The following is a 14,858-nucleotide window of genomic DNA, read 5'->3' on the forward strand; positions in this document are numbered from 1 at the left end:
TTCCTTCCGCCGAATCCGCGGTCCATCACGTGTGCACCTGCAGAATGCTCTCACCGCCTCCGGTATCTAATCGCCGCGTTTCTGATAAGGAAAAATTATCAGCAAAAAAGATCGAGATTCCACGGCGGGTCGGCGCAACATTTTTTGACCAATTCCGCATTGATTTGGGACGAGGGTGTGACTTGGAAGGACTATAGAATACAGCTATACTTAAAATGGCCCCCAAACCACCCCCGGGCACCTCCGCCAGAGCATGGGACGGAGTGACGCCCGCCCTGTCGGAATGGGTGCTGGATGCCGTTGCTTCTATGGGCTTCACCCGCATGACCCCCGTTCAGGCTTCTGCGATTCCCTTGTTCATGGCGCATAAAGATGTCGTTGTTGAAGCAGTCACAGGAAGTGGAAAGACCTTGTCTTTCTTGATTCCAGTTGTCGAGAAGCTTTTGCGCCTGGAAGAACCACTCAAGAAACACCATGTCGGAGCCATCATCATCTCTCCAACCAGGTTGGTCATACCGTATACCGTTGAAAAGGTCACGGTCACAGTACTGACAGTTGCGCTTAAGAGAACTCGCATCGCAGATTTACAACGTTCTGACATCGTTGCTCGCCTTCCATCCTCCATCCGCCTCCACTCTCAAACCCTCCGATGATGACGATGATGCACCTCGTCAGAAATTCCCCTCCTCGACCCTCAAAGTTGTCCCGCAGCTCCTTCTCGGTGGTTCGACCACTCCGGCTGAGGATTTGAGTACCTTCTTGAAGCGGTCTCCCAATCTGTTGGTATCTACGCCAGGACGACTGTTGGAGTTGCTCTCTTCACCCCATGTCCACTGCCCCCAGTCGTCTTTCGAAATGCTTGTCATGGATGAAGCGGACAGGCTTCTGGATCTTGGATTCAAGGATACACTACAGAACATCTTGCGCCGTCTACCCAAGCAACGGCGCACGGGGTTGTTCAGTGCCAGTGTCAGTGAGGCTGTTGATCAGATTGTTCGGGTTGGTCTGCGCAACCCCGTCAAAGTCATGGTCAAGGTAAAGGGCACTTCAGGTGTTCAGGATAAACGCACACCCGCTAGGTCCGTACCCTTGTTCCTCCATCATTGAAGATCCTGTAACTGACAGCCATACTAGCTTGCAAATGACGTACCTCACAGCTCCCCCAACTCACAAATTCCCTGCCATCAAACACATTCTCTACTCACTCGAGCCCGCTCCTCAAAAGACCATCATGTTCGTCTCAACATGCTCGGGTGTCGACTACCTCTCCGCAATCCTTCCTTCAATCATCGGCGATGACTTCCAACTGATCCCGCTGCACGGCAAACACCAAGCAAACGTCCGCGAAAAGAACTTCAACCGCTTCGTCAACTCCCACACCCCCGCCATTCTCCTCACCACCGACGTTGCTTCCCGTGGACTAGACATCCCCTCAGTCGACGTCGTAATACAGATTGACCCCCCTTCAGACCCAAAGACTTTCATCCACAGATGCGGCCGTGCCGGACGTGCAGGCCGCAAAGGTCTGAGTGTGGTCCTTCTTCACCCCGGCCGAGAGGAAGACTACGTCTCGTTCCTCGAAGTCCGCAAGACCCCCGTCGCACCGTATCCTCACACTCTCACCATAACCGACGCAGACGCCGCTGCAGCCACCGAAACGGCACGTAAAGCCGTCCTTGCAGACCGCGCACTACACGACAGGGGCCAGAAGGCCTTCGTCAGCTGGTTCCGAAGCTACAGCAAGCACCAGGCTAGCAGCATATTCCGCGTCGCAGACCTCGATTGGGAAGGACTAGGCAATGCATGGGGTCTCCTGAAGCTTCCCAAGATGCCCGAGTTGAGAAACTTCCAAGGTGACCGGACGCTCGGCGTGAACTTGGACTGGGAGAACTACGCATACAAGGACAAACAGCGCGAGAAGCGCCGGAAGGAACAAGTGCAGGAGAATGCCGAGAACGGTGTCGCGGACGATCAAGCTGCTGGCAAGAAGCGCTCCAGCGAGAGCGTCGCGTGGAGCAGGAATCTCGACAACCGGAATAAAAAGCTGAAGCGTCGGGAGGCCAAGCAAGCGCGTCAGCAGAAGGACAAATGGGAGAAGATGACGGAGGAAGAGCGACAAAAGGTGCTCGAGACGGAGAAGATGCTTGAGCAGATCCGGGTGAAGAACGAAGAAGAACGACTGCTTAGGCGTGCAGCCAAAGATAAGGAATCTAAGGCTGCTGGTGGGGATGATGATGATGAGTTCAAGGGGTTTGACTGATTGATATGTCTGATTGGATTGGCATGTAGTATATACATTATATCTTATCTAGTTGTCTGATACCACGTCCGTATCTTTAGATTCTTTCAAATGCAAAGAGTCATTAGAGCATCGTTCTTCTCATGACCCGTTTTCATTTATGATAATTTACTGCTACTTGAATGGGAATTCAGTTGAGCTGATACATTGAAAAAATAGACAATGTAACTAAGAACATAAATGCAACCTTGTTGCTTTCAGCCGCTAAGATGCTAATGATACAAAAAGTAATGCAAATTTCAAATACACAAGTGCCTATGCATTGTAAGACCACCAGATAAACGTGGCGGAATAAAAACTCCTTCGTACACTTAATTTTGAGACCGCTCATTGAACAATGCCCATGACAAGACATTCAAGTTGAATAAGAGTAGTAAATGACACTACTTTGGAAGAAAAAGACCGCGGCTGCTCGAGTTGCAGTTGGCCAGTAATACGCACATCCCGTGACAACTGTCTCTGGGATGGCTCGTGGTCGGTAATGATCGTTTATCAAAGTCAAGTTTTCGACAGCTTATGCCGAAGACAAAGCGTACTCATCATGTAAGGCTAAGAGCAGATTATTGCTTCAACCTGTGTCCACAGAATGCGATTTATGCTTGTGCAGCTTCGGACGCGCCAGTTTCTAATTCGCGCTTGAAAGCGTCGAGACCAGGTGTCCAGATGTTGGTATAGGCATAGTCGACTGTTGAGGGGTCCCAAATCTCATTCACAAGATCAATCACCTCGGGACTGAAACCTTCCTCTTCATATGTTATCGGCTGAGGCCACACAAGGTCGTTGAGATCTCCAGATGGGCAATTCTCATAGAGCCACTGAGCCTCACGAGCAAATTCATCGTCCCCGAAATCTTCGGTAGTCTGCTGCTCGGGCTCAGGCGCGGATGCGGGTGCCGTTTGAGACGTGGATGGTGTCGGTGTAATTGCCGGTGCTATGACAGGTGCAGAGACTGTGTCAGGCGTAGCAGTCATAGGACTCGAGTATCTGCTTGCAGTACGAAGCCCACTAGGAGTTTTGGGCTTGTATTTCTCAGCCTGTGAGCGAGCTCTGGCGAGGGCCTCTTCGTCAATTTTCGCAGGAGTTGACGGGGCAGGAGCCGCTTGACGTGGGGTCTGGCGGGACTCTGTAGATGGCACACTGAAGAGAAATGCTGGTTAGCCGATCTTTGCTTTGGAGAACAAGGAACAAATGTGTAGTACCTTTCGGAGATACTAGCCTGAGTGACAGTCGCTGAGCTAGGTGCAGGAATAGGTGCGGAGGCAGAGACATTCGCTGAGGCAGAGGCCCCGCTGGAATCGGAATCGTCTGAAAAGGCGTCATAATCTAATTGGAAAGTCCCCTGAACATTTGGGACGAAGCCAGGACGGCGGCTTGAAGACTCGTCAGCGGCATGGGGAGCGGGGGTTGGGGAGTCCGGGGTAGCAATTTCAGAATCATTACCCATTCCGATGAAGTGTCTTCCACGGTATGGGTCGGTTGCACGAGCACGCAGTCGGAGTTTGGATGGTGTATCTTCTGGGCTCGCATCGAAGCGGACTTTCTTCGATGAATGCCGCTCTGAGCGCAAGGCGCCGCGGACAGCTGTTCTGGTTAAACGGCCGAATTTGTTTGGCTCGGTTCGTGGCAGCGGGGGTTCTTGCTCGTCTTCGCTTTCAGAACTATAGCAGAAATAATCTAAATCCAGCCCATAACTGCACCCCGGAGGATTGGGAATCACGTCAGGCGACGGAGAGCGCTTCCGCTTCTTTTGCTTCTGTTCTTCTATCTCGCGCCCCCGAGAATCTTCGCCTTCCGCGGCTACATCCTTCTTGGCGTCCGACGTGGCTGATTCTTGCGGTGTTGTTGCTTCTGCTGATAGCTTGGCAACGGGGCGAGACTCTAACGGAGCAGAAGACGAAGTCGCTGAATCCTTCTTAGGGATGTCCCCAAGGTAGAGGGATCTATCAAAGGGTTGCGCAAAGAGAGACCAAGACTTGCGGCGGCGCTTTTGAGGTGGCTCCTCGCTGGATCGGCGGCTGTTCTGGGCTTGGCTCTGAGAAATACTTGAGGACTGAGGGGGTTGCGTCCGACTAATACGCTCAGAAGATGGTTCGGGGGGCGCTAAAGTCTCATCAATTATATGACTGAACCTGGATCGAAAGATAACATACCTTGCACTTGAGTAGGTTCAGGGGTCCTCCTGAAAGAGGGAAGGATCCTTGTGAAAGTGCGAGGTACTGAGTTGAGCAGACCACGGATGTTCCAACCACTCTGGCGCTCCGGAGTGGCCGGCGGCTGGGGCGTAGAAGACTGTTCCTGTAAGCTTTGCGACTGCTCTTGACCTTGACTGGTTTCGTGAGCGTCATCTAGCGAGAAATCAAAAGTGGTACGTGGCAGCTCAGAGCACGGGGGCGCAGAAGACTCTGCTGCCTGGCGGCGTCGATCAGCTTCTTGCTGAGCCAGCAATTGAGAAACGCGAAGCGAGGTGGAGTGGATACGGCCATCTTTTTCGGCTGCCCGTCTCCGCAGTCTCTCAGAATACGGAGTAATGTTCGCCGTCAACGAGCGCGGCCTGGTTGCGGGTCGATACGGCGTGCTGCCGGGGGGACCAAGGTTCCGCCGCTTGTTTGCGGCAGGCGTCTGTGGGCCTGGAGCTTCTTCGTCGCTCGATTCTGTCCGGGCACGCTTCCGAGTCACTGGCGGTTTTGTTAGCCTCTTCGTATTTTGTGCCCGTTGTGCCCGGATTCCCCGGGGAGGCACCGCGTTGAGAGCAACAGCCCTTGAGCCGGGGCCGGGACTACTCTGTGGTTCTTCCTGCAGCGGCGACATCACTTGAACCTCACGGCGTCGCCTTCGCAGGATGTAGTCCCGAACCCCAATCCGACGGGTCGGGGGCCCACGGTTGGACGCGGGATCCCCCACCAACTCAACCGACGCCGCCGGCCCTTCCACGAGCTGCCCTGTGATGGGATGGAAGTAGCCCGTGGAAGGGACCTGTTGGGCCCAGCCCAGAATCCACTCTTGTCGAGAAGCCCGAAGGCTTCGGCGAGTGACGTGGGCGGGCTCAACAGGCTCTCCGAACGACGCGGTCGTCGACTCCATCAGAGTGGCAGCCGCTTCATTGGACGAGCGAGGCGCGAGATCATCCAAGGACAACCTAGCAAAGGACGCAATCAGTGCGCCCACCCGCTCGTCCTCGACGACTACCACTCCTCCGGAGCCCGCAGCGGAAGCCGATGAGACAGTGTTGAACTGCTCAGAGGATGTCACGATGGCGACTCCCCTTGGCTCCGCCACGGTTGGTTCCGCAGGTGGCTCAACGGTGCGCTCTTCCGCGGCAGGAGTCGGGAGTGAGACTCTCTCTGTGGTTGTCGATGTCTCAACGTTGGTGGCGCCCGACTCCTGCGCGGGACGCGGTGCCAGGGCTGCCTCGGTCCCATCCTCCGACGTCCAGGAAGGCGTCTTCGACCTCTCAGAGAGAGGCGAGCCGACACTACTTAGCTCGTCGATGAGGGATTTGAGACACGAGGCAGCCCCGATACCCCGGGGATCCGGACCATCAAAACAATCGATTTCCTGGGATTCCTTGGGGGGTTGGGGGACCATAAAAGGGTGAGAAACGTGGGGTAGGGACTCACGATCAGGATTTTCGTTTTCAGATGATGCGGGTGTTGGGTCGACAGTTTCTGGGACCTCCCTGGGGGTATTCTTTTCTGCTGTCGTATTATCCGTGGCGAAATCCTCCTCTGTATGGGTGGTTTGCGCATCTTCGTTGGAAACGGGTTGGTCGGTTTTGCGTGTCGACTGGCGCGTCGTGCGCTTGGTTGTAGTAGCTTTTCGTGTCTGAGCCTTGGCCGTGGATTTCTTGGTAGTGGTAGTGGTAGTAGTCTTTTTAGGTGCGCGCTGAGACTTTGAACGGGTTGGGGGTTGCTCTGACGTTGCAGGTTCCTGCTGCGCAGCGTTCTTTGCAGACCTGGTTCGGCGGGGGGCATTTTCGTCGAGTGACACGAAGCCACCGGGCGAAGCTTGCTGTGAACGAGTGCGCATATTGACTGTGATGAAAGTAAAAGCAGGAGATGTTCAATGCAGGCTGGTATCAAAAAAAAATCCAGCACCCTATAACAAAGCCACCAACAAACTGAGTGACTTAGAAGGGCGAGATATGAGGAGAGGACAGCAGGAACGTAATGTAGGAAACCTTTACAAAGAGGTGAGGACAAATTGACACGAGGCTCGGCTGGCCTATAGGTTGCCGTAATCTTAAGGCAAGCTCGGCACCTTGATCAGAAGGTATGAGAAGAGAGATCGTCACGCTTAAACGCGACTTGAGATCTTGAAGGAGCGCGGAACAAAGGGACGTTGAAGAGGATAGTTAAATCTAACTTGTAAGGCAAGTTAGTACCTGCGAGATAAGATGATCCGGTGGAATGAAGAATCGTGTAAATGAAGGATCAAAGCAACGTAAATCGGCAGCGCAAGTGCAATATCGACGACGTTACGGAAGGATGGGGATTGTGAAGGGGAAGAAAGTGAGAGGGGGAAGAGGCAGGTTAATAAACACAGTACTCACTCGTTGATAAACACAACACTGGCTTACAGTGAATGTTACCTTGTGTTTATGGGTAGTGTTGGTTCCGACGCGTCAAGCCAGCGCCGGGGTGCAGTCGACGACATTCACTTTACCTCGCCGAGCAAGGTTGTGGTATCGGTAGATGAAGTTTGGGGGAACTTTTGCGCGGGAATTTTGCGACTCGGGGGGGTGACGTCTCGGCAGAACTCCAAGCGGTGGGACTTTTACCCAATGGCTGTCGTTGCCGCCCTTGGCCAACTTCAAGGCTTGTACTTAGTACTTTGTAGGAACACCCTGCTACTCTAAGACTACTAGTGCAATATGAAAGAAGTAAGACAGATGATAGACGAGTGAAGTACATCTGCTGAGGCACATCGTGTTACGGCACGAAAGGTTATAAAATATATACAGGAGACATTTTCACAGCAGATCACGCAGATAGTAGATTACCCACGGGTTCTTTGTCATACAGACTATAAAACAGGAAGAACCCTTGATCGAGACATAAGGTTACACGCTGAGATTGAGCTTAGGCAGAGAAAATACAAAGAAAAGAAAATATGTAGAATACAAGCGCCAAATAGCTAATTTACATGGAGATCTCACCCTTCCAAGCAGCTTCCGAGAGACCCAGCTTCTCCATCAGATTCTGCCACCGGGGACCACCTCTTTCCTTCCTCCGCAAGTAACGAAGCAACTTCTGTCTCTTGTGAACAAGTAGACGCAAGTTGCGCTTGTTGTGTCGGTCCTTTTTCGTCGTCTGGAGATGTCTAGACAAGTTCATGATCTTTGCAGTGAGAATGGCAACCTGTACTTCCGGAGAGCCAGTATCCGGACCAACGCGGGGAGTTTTCTCAAGATGAACAGTCGCAGAGTCATGCGATACGCCAGATGGCTTGGGCGGCAATACGCTGTCGGTCTTATGCCGGCCAAAGGTCTCAATGCATTTCTGGATGTGAAGCCGCATGTGGTCCTTTGTGTTTCCGTTGGCGACACTGACAATACGACGGATGGCTTCCTGTGCATTCCGATGTTCTTGAAGATGCTTCTCAGCCGCTTCTTTCTCGAGCTGAGGATCAGCAGTGTCGCGGTCCGGGTTCCGAATCGGTGATGTCAGGTTCTTCGAGTACTCCATCGCCTCATTGAGACCATCCGGTGTGACGAAGTAATTGAGGTCTGTGTCCTGCAAAGTCGCTTGGGTCTTTCTGAGTTCCTGGATAAAGGGTGTAGGTTCGCTTTGGACGGGGTCTCCGACAGACCCTTCGCGCTCTTTGGTGAGGGCTTTCTGGCGAGAGATGTTGGCGGCCTTGCGTTGGCGAGATTGCGCCATAAGGAAAGGGTCATGGCGTCTGCGCTCTCGAGACTCTGTAGACCCAGCTCTTACGGAGGTTTTCGCCGGGTTGAGCGACAATGCTGCAAATGGGAGCTGCACGGAGGAAGGGCCTGGGATAACGACAACCCGGTGAGTTACTAGGCGCGAATCAGGAGGGAGGAGCAACAAGATAGTATTTACCTGTGAGGGCCCTCAATGAAGGCTGGAGTAGAATGCGGGGAGGCATTCTCACGAATTGAAGAGGGAGTGACCGCAATGATTGACAAATAACACTTCCGAGCGCCTTCGCATCAAAGGCCGCGGACTCAGATTGGAAGTCTCCAAAATCTCGAGGCCCCCGAATTGCGCTAGTCCGCATCTGGAGCTGGGCTGCACGTGACTATCCGGGCGGATCGGAGGCTCTTCCAAGGTAACCCTAGCCCTAAAATTCACAAAGGGCAAGCGAAATTCATCGACCATCTCAAGCGCGGAGCCAAAAGTTCAGCTTCGCGTTCGTCTCCCCGTCACCACCACCACGACAAGTGCCAGACGATTGATATACTCAAATCGATCTTTGCAATATCAATCGCCCACCATGGCCCCCTCTCAGCTCCCCCCGATCTTCAACCCCACCTCCCAGGACATTGAGATGCTCCTCGCAGCTCAGTGCCACCTCGGGTCCAAGAACCTCCAGTCTCACATGGAGCCTTACCTCTGGAAGACTCGCCCCGACGGTGTCAATGTCATCAACATTGGCAAGACCTGGTATGTTGATCAGGCAATATATTGCGCGCAACTCATTTAGGATCGCTGCCTAACACCGCGCGAAAACTTAGGGAGAAGATCCTCCTCGCTGCCCGTATCATCGCCGCCATCGACAACCCGGCCGACATCTGTGTCATCTCCGCTCGTCCCTACGGCCAGCGTGCTGTCCTGAAGTTCGCCTCCCACACCGGTGCTACCGCCATTGCTGGTCGTTTCACCCCCGGTAACTTCACCAACTACATCACCCGCTCTTTCAAGGAGCCCCGCCTGATCATCGTCACCGACCCTCGCACCGACGCCCAGGCCATCAAGGAGGCCAGCTACGTCAACATCCCCGTCATTGCCCTTTGCGACACTGACTCCCCCACCGACTTCGTTGACGTTGCTATCCCCACCAACAACAAGGGTCGCCACGCCATCGGTCTCGTCTGGTGGCTCCTTGCCCGTGAGGTCCTCCGCCTCCGTGGTACCCTCGCTTCCCGTGAGGTTGACTGGGACGTCGTTGTCGACCTGTACTTCTACCGTGACCCCGAGGCTGAGGAGAACAAGGAGGTCGTCGAGGAGAAGGTTGCCAGCGCTGAGGAGGTCGGTGCTGGTGCCATCGAGTCCGGCTTCGCTGGTGAGAACTGGGATGTTGCCGGTGCCGGTGCCGGTGTTCCTGGCACTGCTTTCGCTGCTGCTAGCGCTGCTGCTGGTGCTGCCAGCTGGGAGGCCGAGGGTGGCGACTGGGCTGCCAGCTCTGCCGCTCCTGCTGGTGAGAGCTGGGCTGAGGCCCAGCCCACCGAGGCTAAGTGGTAAACATCTGGACTTGGCAACAAGGATTGACGAAACAATGGCGATTGGTTGAGGGTGACGAGGACCCCTTGATCATCAAGGAACGACTTTTACGCGATTCCTTGCAATGAAAGAAAACAAAATCCCTTGTCGTGTCTATCCTAGTCTCAGTTCAGGTATTCCAAAAAGACAAAGAAGAAAAAACGAGGAAAAGAATCAACGGGAGCTTCACTACTTCAAAACATCATCTTCCTACTTCTTCTTTCGTGGTATGCTACAGCGAAGTCTCCTTCTGCAGTCCGTTTTCACGTTCCGCTTATGGTGCATCGGGGAGGAATTGCATTGTCAATGATTGACTGGCGCTTATGAGGGAAAGATATCCAGTTGTTCTCTTGCCTCAGTGAGCTTCTGGGGGAAAGCCCTGTGCTGTCAATTTCACAAGGTGGACTTAATCGTTACCTTGGTTTCTCCCTGTATGTTTATCATAGCCGTAATCGAAAAGTGATGCTAGCTACCATTATTCTCCATATATAAGTGTGGTCTCTAGTAGTAGTCGACAGTAGACGTAGGTCATAAAGAACAAAGTAGACGCCCATGATCATATTAATGGTGCTAGTGCCGTCACGTATCACTCGGAAGTTTTTGGCAGCCATCATCAGGCATGATGCACGATTAATATATAGCTAACAAATTTAATGAACATATCGCATGTCTAAATTACTTCCATTGTTAGCTGGAATGAGGGTATCACATTTACTAAAGAATAACACAAGCTCCAGCAGTCTGGCCCCCAGCCGCCGTGGTCGTCATTCCAGCAAGCCGGGCAATATCTTCAAACGTCTCTGGTAAGAGTTCCTCAGTGACAGCAGAGCACTCCGCATACCGATCACATCGAAGTTCCTGCGCAATCCGATACGACTTTATATAATATCAGTTAGCTCTAAGCCTGCGTGTGCCACAGATAGACTTTCCATGGTCATAGAAATGGTCTACTCACCTCTTGAGGATATATGATACCATCACCTTCCACCCTCAGGTCTCTCTTCAACCCAATCAACATAATGGGAATGCGTTCGCCATATCCATTCTGGAAGTATCTGGTGATATCATTTCGCCACTATGGCATGGAAGTCAGTATTCACAGCCGCCACAACAGAGGAACATGTCCTACATTTCGAAGATTGTTCAAGGTATCTCTGTTCGAAATATCAAATGCCAGAAGTATAACGTCGGGCTGCAAGGTAGACCAATGTTGGTTGGGACTCGCGGTGTCATATACTTCAAGTGTGAATGACCTTTTGGAGAAACGGATCTCGTAGATAAATGGCTGATCACTGTCTCGTAGGAGGGTTTCTCGATCAAGATTCCCTTGACTGTGTCCCTGACCTTGGTATCTACGAAGATTGGATTTCAAGCTCCTAGTTGGTTGTTAATGAATAACACTAGTTACGTGATACGGAATATGTCATATAAGGCAATACGTGCTTAAGAGCTGTTGCACTTACGATAGGAATGTCGTTTTTCCACATCCTGGGTCTCCGAGGAGCAGAATGGTCACTATCTGTTCATCTTGCGCAAGGTGGTTTCCCGCCATTGGACACGGATTTCTGGTACTGTCTGGACTTTATATCTGACCAAGTGATATATATTGGCGTTTTTCCAGACACATTTAAAGTATTGTCATGTGCTTAATGGCATGAAAGCAGGGTTCGATGTTCGATGCACTGCTGCACCGACTAGCTGCTGCAATGTTCACGATAACGTGCGGATATAAAGCGGAACCAGACCGCAACCTTGAGCTCTAGCCTTTCCAATTGGGATCCCCCTGACCTTCTCCTGAAAGAGATGTCTTAGATGAAATGTGAAATTATTTATAATTTTATACAACTGACGGATACGTCAAATATTAACTGGTGACAACTGCCATGTTACCACGTAATACAAATTATACCTCATGAATTTTGCCACGACCACCCAGGTAACAATACCATACGCTTCCATTACCCAATCACCACCAATAGTACTATCAGAAGTCTAAATTTTTGCCGCAAAAATCTCCCCTCCGCGGCAACCCAGCAGCGTGGGAGACACACAACGTGCTCATAGGGATGCGAAGGTTCCAAGGAAACCTTTGTTCTTTCTTGAGTCGTACATCTGCACAGCGCACACCCTCAACAAGACGAACCTTCCAGTCCCTGTCCCGCTCGCACGCCCAAGTTGATTCCCAACCTACAAGTACCATGTCCGGGAACACAGCGGAGGGCCAACAAGTCCCTACCCACGAAACCGACTATTCAACATGGACTACGTCGAGACTTGTTGCCCGAATCACTGAACTAGAACGCCAGTTACATTCCCGCACAGCAGAGTACGCTGCATCCCCTGCGAAGCAGCCCGAGGACGCGGCCAAAGACGCTGCCAAGAGTGCACCGAGTGATGGGAAAGTGAACCAGAAGGAGCCTTCATCTCCTGCGGTGGGAGCGGAGAAGAAGAAGCAGGTGAAGCCGCCAAAGCCGCCGAAACCGCGCCGGGAAATTGATCCGTCGAGATACAATACACGGTTCATCGCGTTGAAGTTCGCCTACCTTGGACAGCGGTACAATGGGCTTGAGCATGCAAACGGGAATGCCACGCCGCTACCTACGATCGAGGAGGAGATGTACAAGGCTCTACGGAAGACGCGGTTGATTTTCCCGACGGATACAACCGGTGATGAATTCGTGGAGAGCTATGCGCCGAGAGAGACGAAGCCGTATTATATCAATTGGGATGGATGTGAATATTCCAAGGCTGGGCGTACGGACCGAGGAGTCAGTGCCTTCGGGCAAGTGATTGGCATTAGAGTGCGGAGTGCACGGCCGAAGCGCGACGAGGTTGTGCAGTCGGACGAAAACGCCGATACCACCATGCAGAATACGGACGAGGCTAATGCTTCGGTCGACGATGGCTGGGACGACATCAAAGATGAGCTACCCTACGTGAGCATGTTGAACAAGGTGCTTCCTGAGGATATTCGTGTATTGGCATGGTGCCCGCGTCCTCCTGAGGGGTTCGATGCCCGCTTTTCTTGCGGGGAACGCCATTACAAGTATTTCTTCACGCAGCCAGCCTTTTCTCCTACGCCGGGCGCTTCGGGCTTTGTGCCGCGAGATGGAACAGGCAAGCCTCCGAAGCTGAGAGAGGGTTGGTTAGACATTGAAGCGATGCGCAAAGCTGCGAAGTATTTCGAAGGGACACACGACTTCCGGAACTTCTGTAAATTGGACGTGACGAAACAAATCGAGTCTTTCTACCGAGACATCTTCCGTGCCGACATTGAGCTTCTCGATGCTCGCACCAATCCACTGGGCTATGTGACTCAGCCGGAATTCCAGGCTAGACCGGCCTCAGGTGCGGATGAAAGCGCAGAGTCTTCAGCGGCACCTCTGCCAACAGCAGCGCAGGTATATGTCTTCCATCTGGAGGGTTCTGCTTTCCTGTGGCATCAGGTCCGACATATGGTCAATGTCCTTTTCCTCGTCGGTCAGGGGCTCGAGGAACCATCCATTGTACAGGATCTCCTTGACGTGACCAAGAACCCGCGAAAACCAACCTACGAGATGGCTTCTGATGCCCCCCTGGTGCTTTGGGACTGCATCTACCCCGATAAGAAGAGCGGCAGCCGTGCTGATAGCTTGGATTGGGTTTATGCGGGCGACGTTCGGCAGATCAAGTCTCACCTCGGTAAGGGAGGTGGAAAGTTTGGTCTTGGAGGGATTGTAGAGGAGCTCTGGTCCGTTTGGAGGCAGCGCAAGATGGAGGAAATCCTTGCTGGCGCATTACTGGACTTGGCCGTTAGTCAGGGCGACAAGAGGCTCACTATTGGTGATGGAGTCGAGCCAATCTGGGAGAGAAAGAACCGGGGTAAGAAAATCTTCGTTGGGTCGAATGAAGCCAGAACCGGCGGGTACTATGTCCCAGTCATGCAGAAGAGAAAGACAGAGCTCGTGGAAGTCCAGAACGCGAGGTGGCTGGCGGCAAAGCAGCGCAGGATGGAGAATGGCGCAAAGGCCACCAAGATGGAATAGTAGACAGAAGACCGTATATACTTCTTGAATATATGTGCATGATGGTCCCCATTGAGCACGAAGTTATTGATTCCTCTCAGACGTGAAGCTGGGCTCCATCACGACTTTGAATCATACAAACAGCTCCGTGAACCCCTCCAAACCTCCTCTAGGATTTGCCGATTTGGTAACAGTTTCTGGCTCATATTAGAAACCCGAGACGACAGGTCCGATGGGTAAGTGCTTAGGTAGGTACTCACAGGAAACACCACAACCACTTCGCTTTCACCTTCAACAATTACTGCAAGATAGAATCGAACCTCGAAGCCCTTGAAAGCTTCGTGTATCACGATATCCTGAATCTGCGTAGTGGGTATGAACCTCGTCGAAGCCTTTGACAGGTAGGTCTGAGAGGAGGTAGACGTCTGAATACCGAGACCGCGTATAACCAGGAGCGACTCTTCTGTGTTGGGGCGAAGTGCAGTCAGTATCAAGCCAGACCCTTTGCTGGAGGCAGCTCAGACGAACCTGTGTAACCCTTCCTGAAAACACCGTAGAAAACCACTGCGCTGGCCAACACTACCACGACAGAGCTGTACGCATCCGCGATGCGACAGACGGATATCCCCAGTGAACTCGACCAAATTGTTGTCCAACGTATCCATGAACCATCTTCCATAAAAACCGCACGGCGGAATTTCGCAGCATCAAGGAGGAGCACACAAAGAAAGGTCACTGCGCGCAACAGAACTTGGAGGTAGAAAAGGGCCTTTGCGGGCGTGCTTGTGCGCCTGGAGGCATTGGAAACTGTGAATGATACGGTCGTCGGGGACGGACGCCGTAATATAAGGCGACTCGGCATTTAGGGCGATATTGAGGTTCAGTTCTCGAGAGACGGTCACATTTATATGCGCTAATTGAGAGACACGCTGAAGTTCTTAACCCGTGAGGCCATAATGTCTGTCATGTAGCTTCGGCACTCTCTCCGCGGAATATCGGCGTTCTTCAGTCTAGTCCCCTTACGGCTTAGGTGTCTCACCCCCATCGTCGGGCCTCTGCGATACGGCGTCACGTGTTTATTGTTGCATCTCCTAAGCTTAGACGCTTGTCCTA

At 52.5% G+C, this 14,858-nt stretch overlaps 7 protein-coding genes across 7 annotated transcripts; 3 read left to right on the forward strand and 4 right to left on the reverse strand.

Moving 5' to 3' along the window:
* Positions 1–215: 215 nt before the first annotated feature.
* On the forward strand, positions 216–2,260 carry An02g09170 (uncharacterized protein; the record flags this gene model as incomplete). The annotated part of the gene is made up of 3 exons (XM_059746484.1): positions 216–554; positions 676–1,079; positions 1,135–2,260. The coding sequence occupies 3 exons, from the start codon at positions 216–218 to the stop codon at positions 2,258–2,260; spliced, it is 1,869 nt and encodes a 622-aa protein (XP_059603442.1).
* A 632-nt stretch (positions 2,261–2,892) lies between these two features.
* Positions 2,893–6,325, reverse strand: An02g09180 (uncharacterized protein; the record flags this gene model as incomplete). The annotated part of the gene is made up of 3 exons (XM_059746485.1): positions 2,893–3,436; positions 3,499–4,399; positions 4,450–6,325. 3 exons carry the CDS (start codon positions 6,323–6,325, stop codon positions 2,893–2,895), a joined length of 3,321 nt encoding a protein of 1,106 aa, XP_059603443.1.
* A 1,112-nt stretch (positions 6,326–7,437) lies between these two features.
* On the reverse strand, positions 7,438–8,407 carry An02g09190 (mitochondrial 37S ribosomal protein uS15m; the record flags this gene model as incomplete). Its single annotated transcript, XM_059746486.1, has 3 exons — positions 7,438–7,701; positions 7,759–8,291; positions 8,362–8,407. The coding sequence occupies 3 exons, from the start codon at positions 8,405–8,407 to the stop codon at positions 7,438–7,440; spliced, it is 843 nt and encodes a 280-aa protein (XP_059603444.1).
* Positions 8,408–8,755: 348 nt separating this feature from the next.
* An02g09200 (40S ribosomal protein uS2) lies at positions 8,756–9,723 on the forward strand (the record flags this gene model as incomplete). The annotated part of the gene is made up of 2 exons (XM_001400016.3): positions 8,756–8,925; positions 8,997–9,723. 2 exons carry the CDS (start codon positions 8,756–8,758, stop codon positions 9,721–9,723), a joined length of 897 nt encoding a protein of 298 aa, XP_001400053.1.
* A 732-nt stretch (positions 9,724–10,455) lies between these two features.
* An02g09210 (uncharacterized protein) lies at positions 10,456–11,293 on the reverse strand (the record flags this gene model as incomplete). The annotated part of the gene is made up of 4 exons (XM_059746487.1): positions 10,456–10,617; positions 10,697–10,816; positions 10,871–11,093; positions 11,205–11,293. 4 exons carry the CDS (start codon positions 11,291–11,293, stop codon positions 10,456–10,458), a joined length of 594 nt encoding a protein of 197 aa, XP_059603445.1.
* A 646-nt stretch (positions 11,294–11,939) lies between these two features.
* An02g09220 (uncharacterized protein) lies at positions 11,940–13,766 on the forward strand (the record flags this gene model as incomplete). The annotated part of the gene is made up of 4 exons (XM_059746488.1): positions 11,940–12,382; positions 12,440–12,549; positions 12,664–13,005; positions 13,108–13,766. The coding sequence occupies 4 exons, from the start codon at positions 11,940–11,942 to the stop codon at positions 13,764–13,766; spliced, it is 1,554 nt and encodes a 517-aa protein (XP_059603446.1).
* Positions 13,767–13,864: 98 nt separating this feature from the next.
* An02g09230 (uncharacterized protein) lies at positions 13,865–14,607 on the reverse strand (the record flags this gene model as incomplete). The annotated part of the gene is made up of 3 exons (XM_001400019.3): positions 13,865–13,942; positions 14,006–14,208; positions 14,274–14,607. 3 exons carry the CDS (start codon positions 14,605–14,607, stop codon positions 13,865–13,867), a joined length of 615 nt encoding a protein of 204 aa, XP_001400056.1.
* Between the last annotated feature and the right edge of the window lie 251 nt (positions 14,608–14,858).

The sequence above is a fragment of the Aspergillus niger genome, assembly GCF_000002855.4.
Source record: "Aspergillus niger supercontig An02".
NCBI classification, from domain to species: Eukaryota; Fungi; Ascomycota; class Eurotiomycetes; order Eurotiales; family Aspergillaceae; genus Aspergillus; species Aspergillus niger.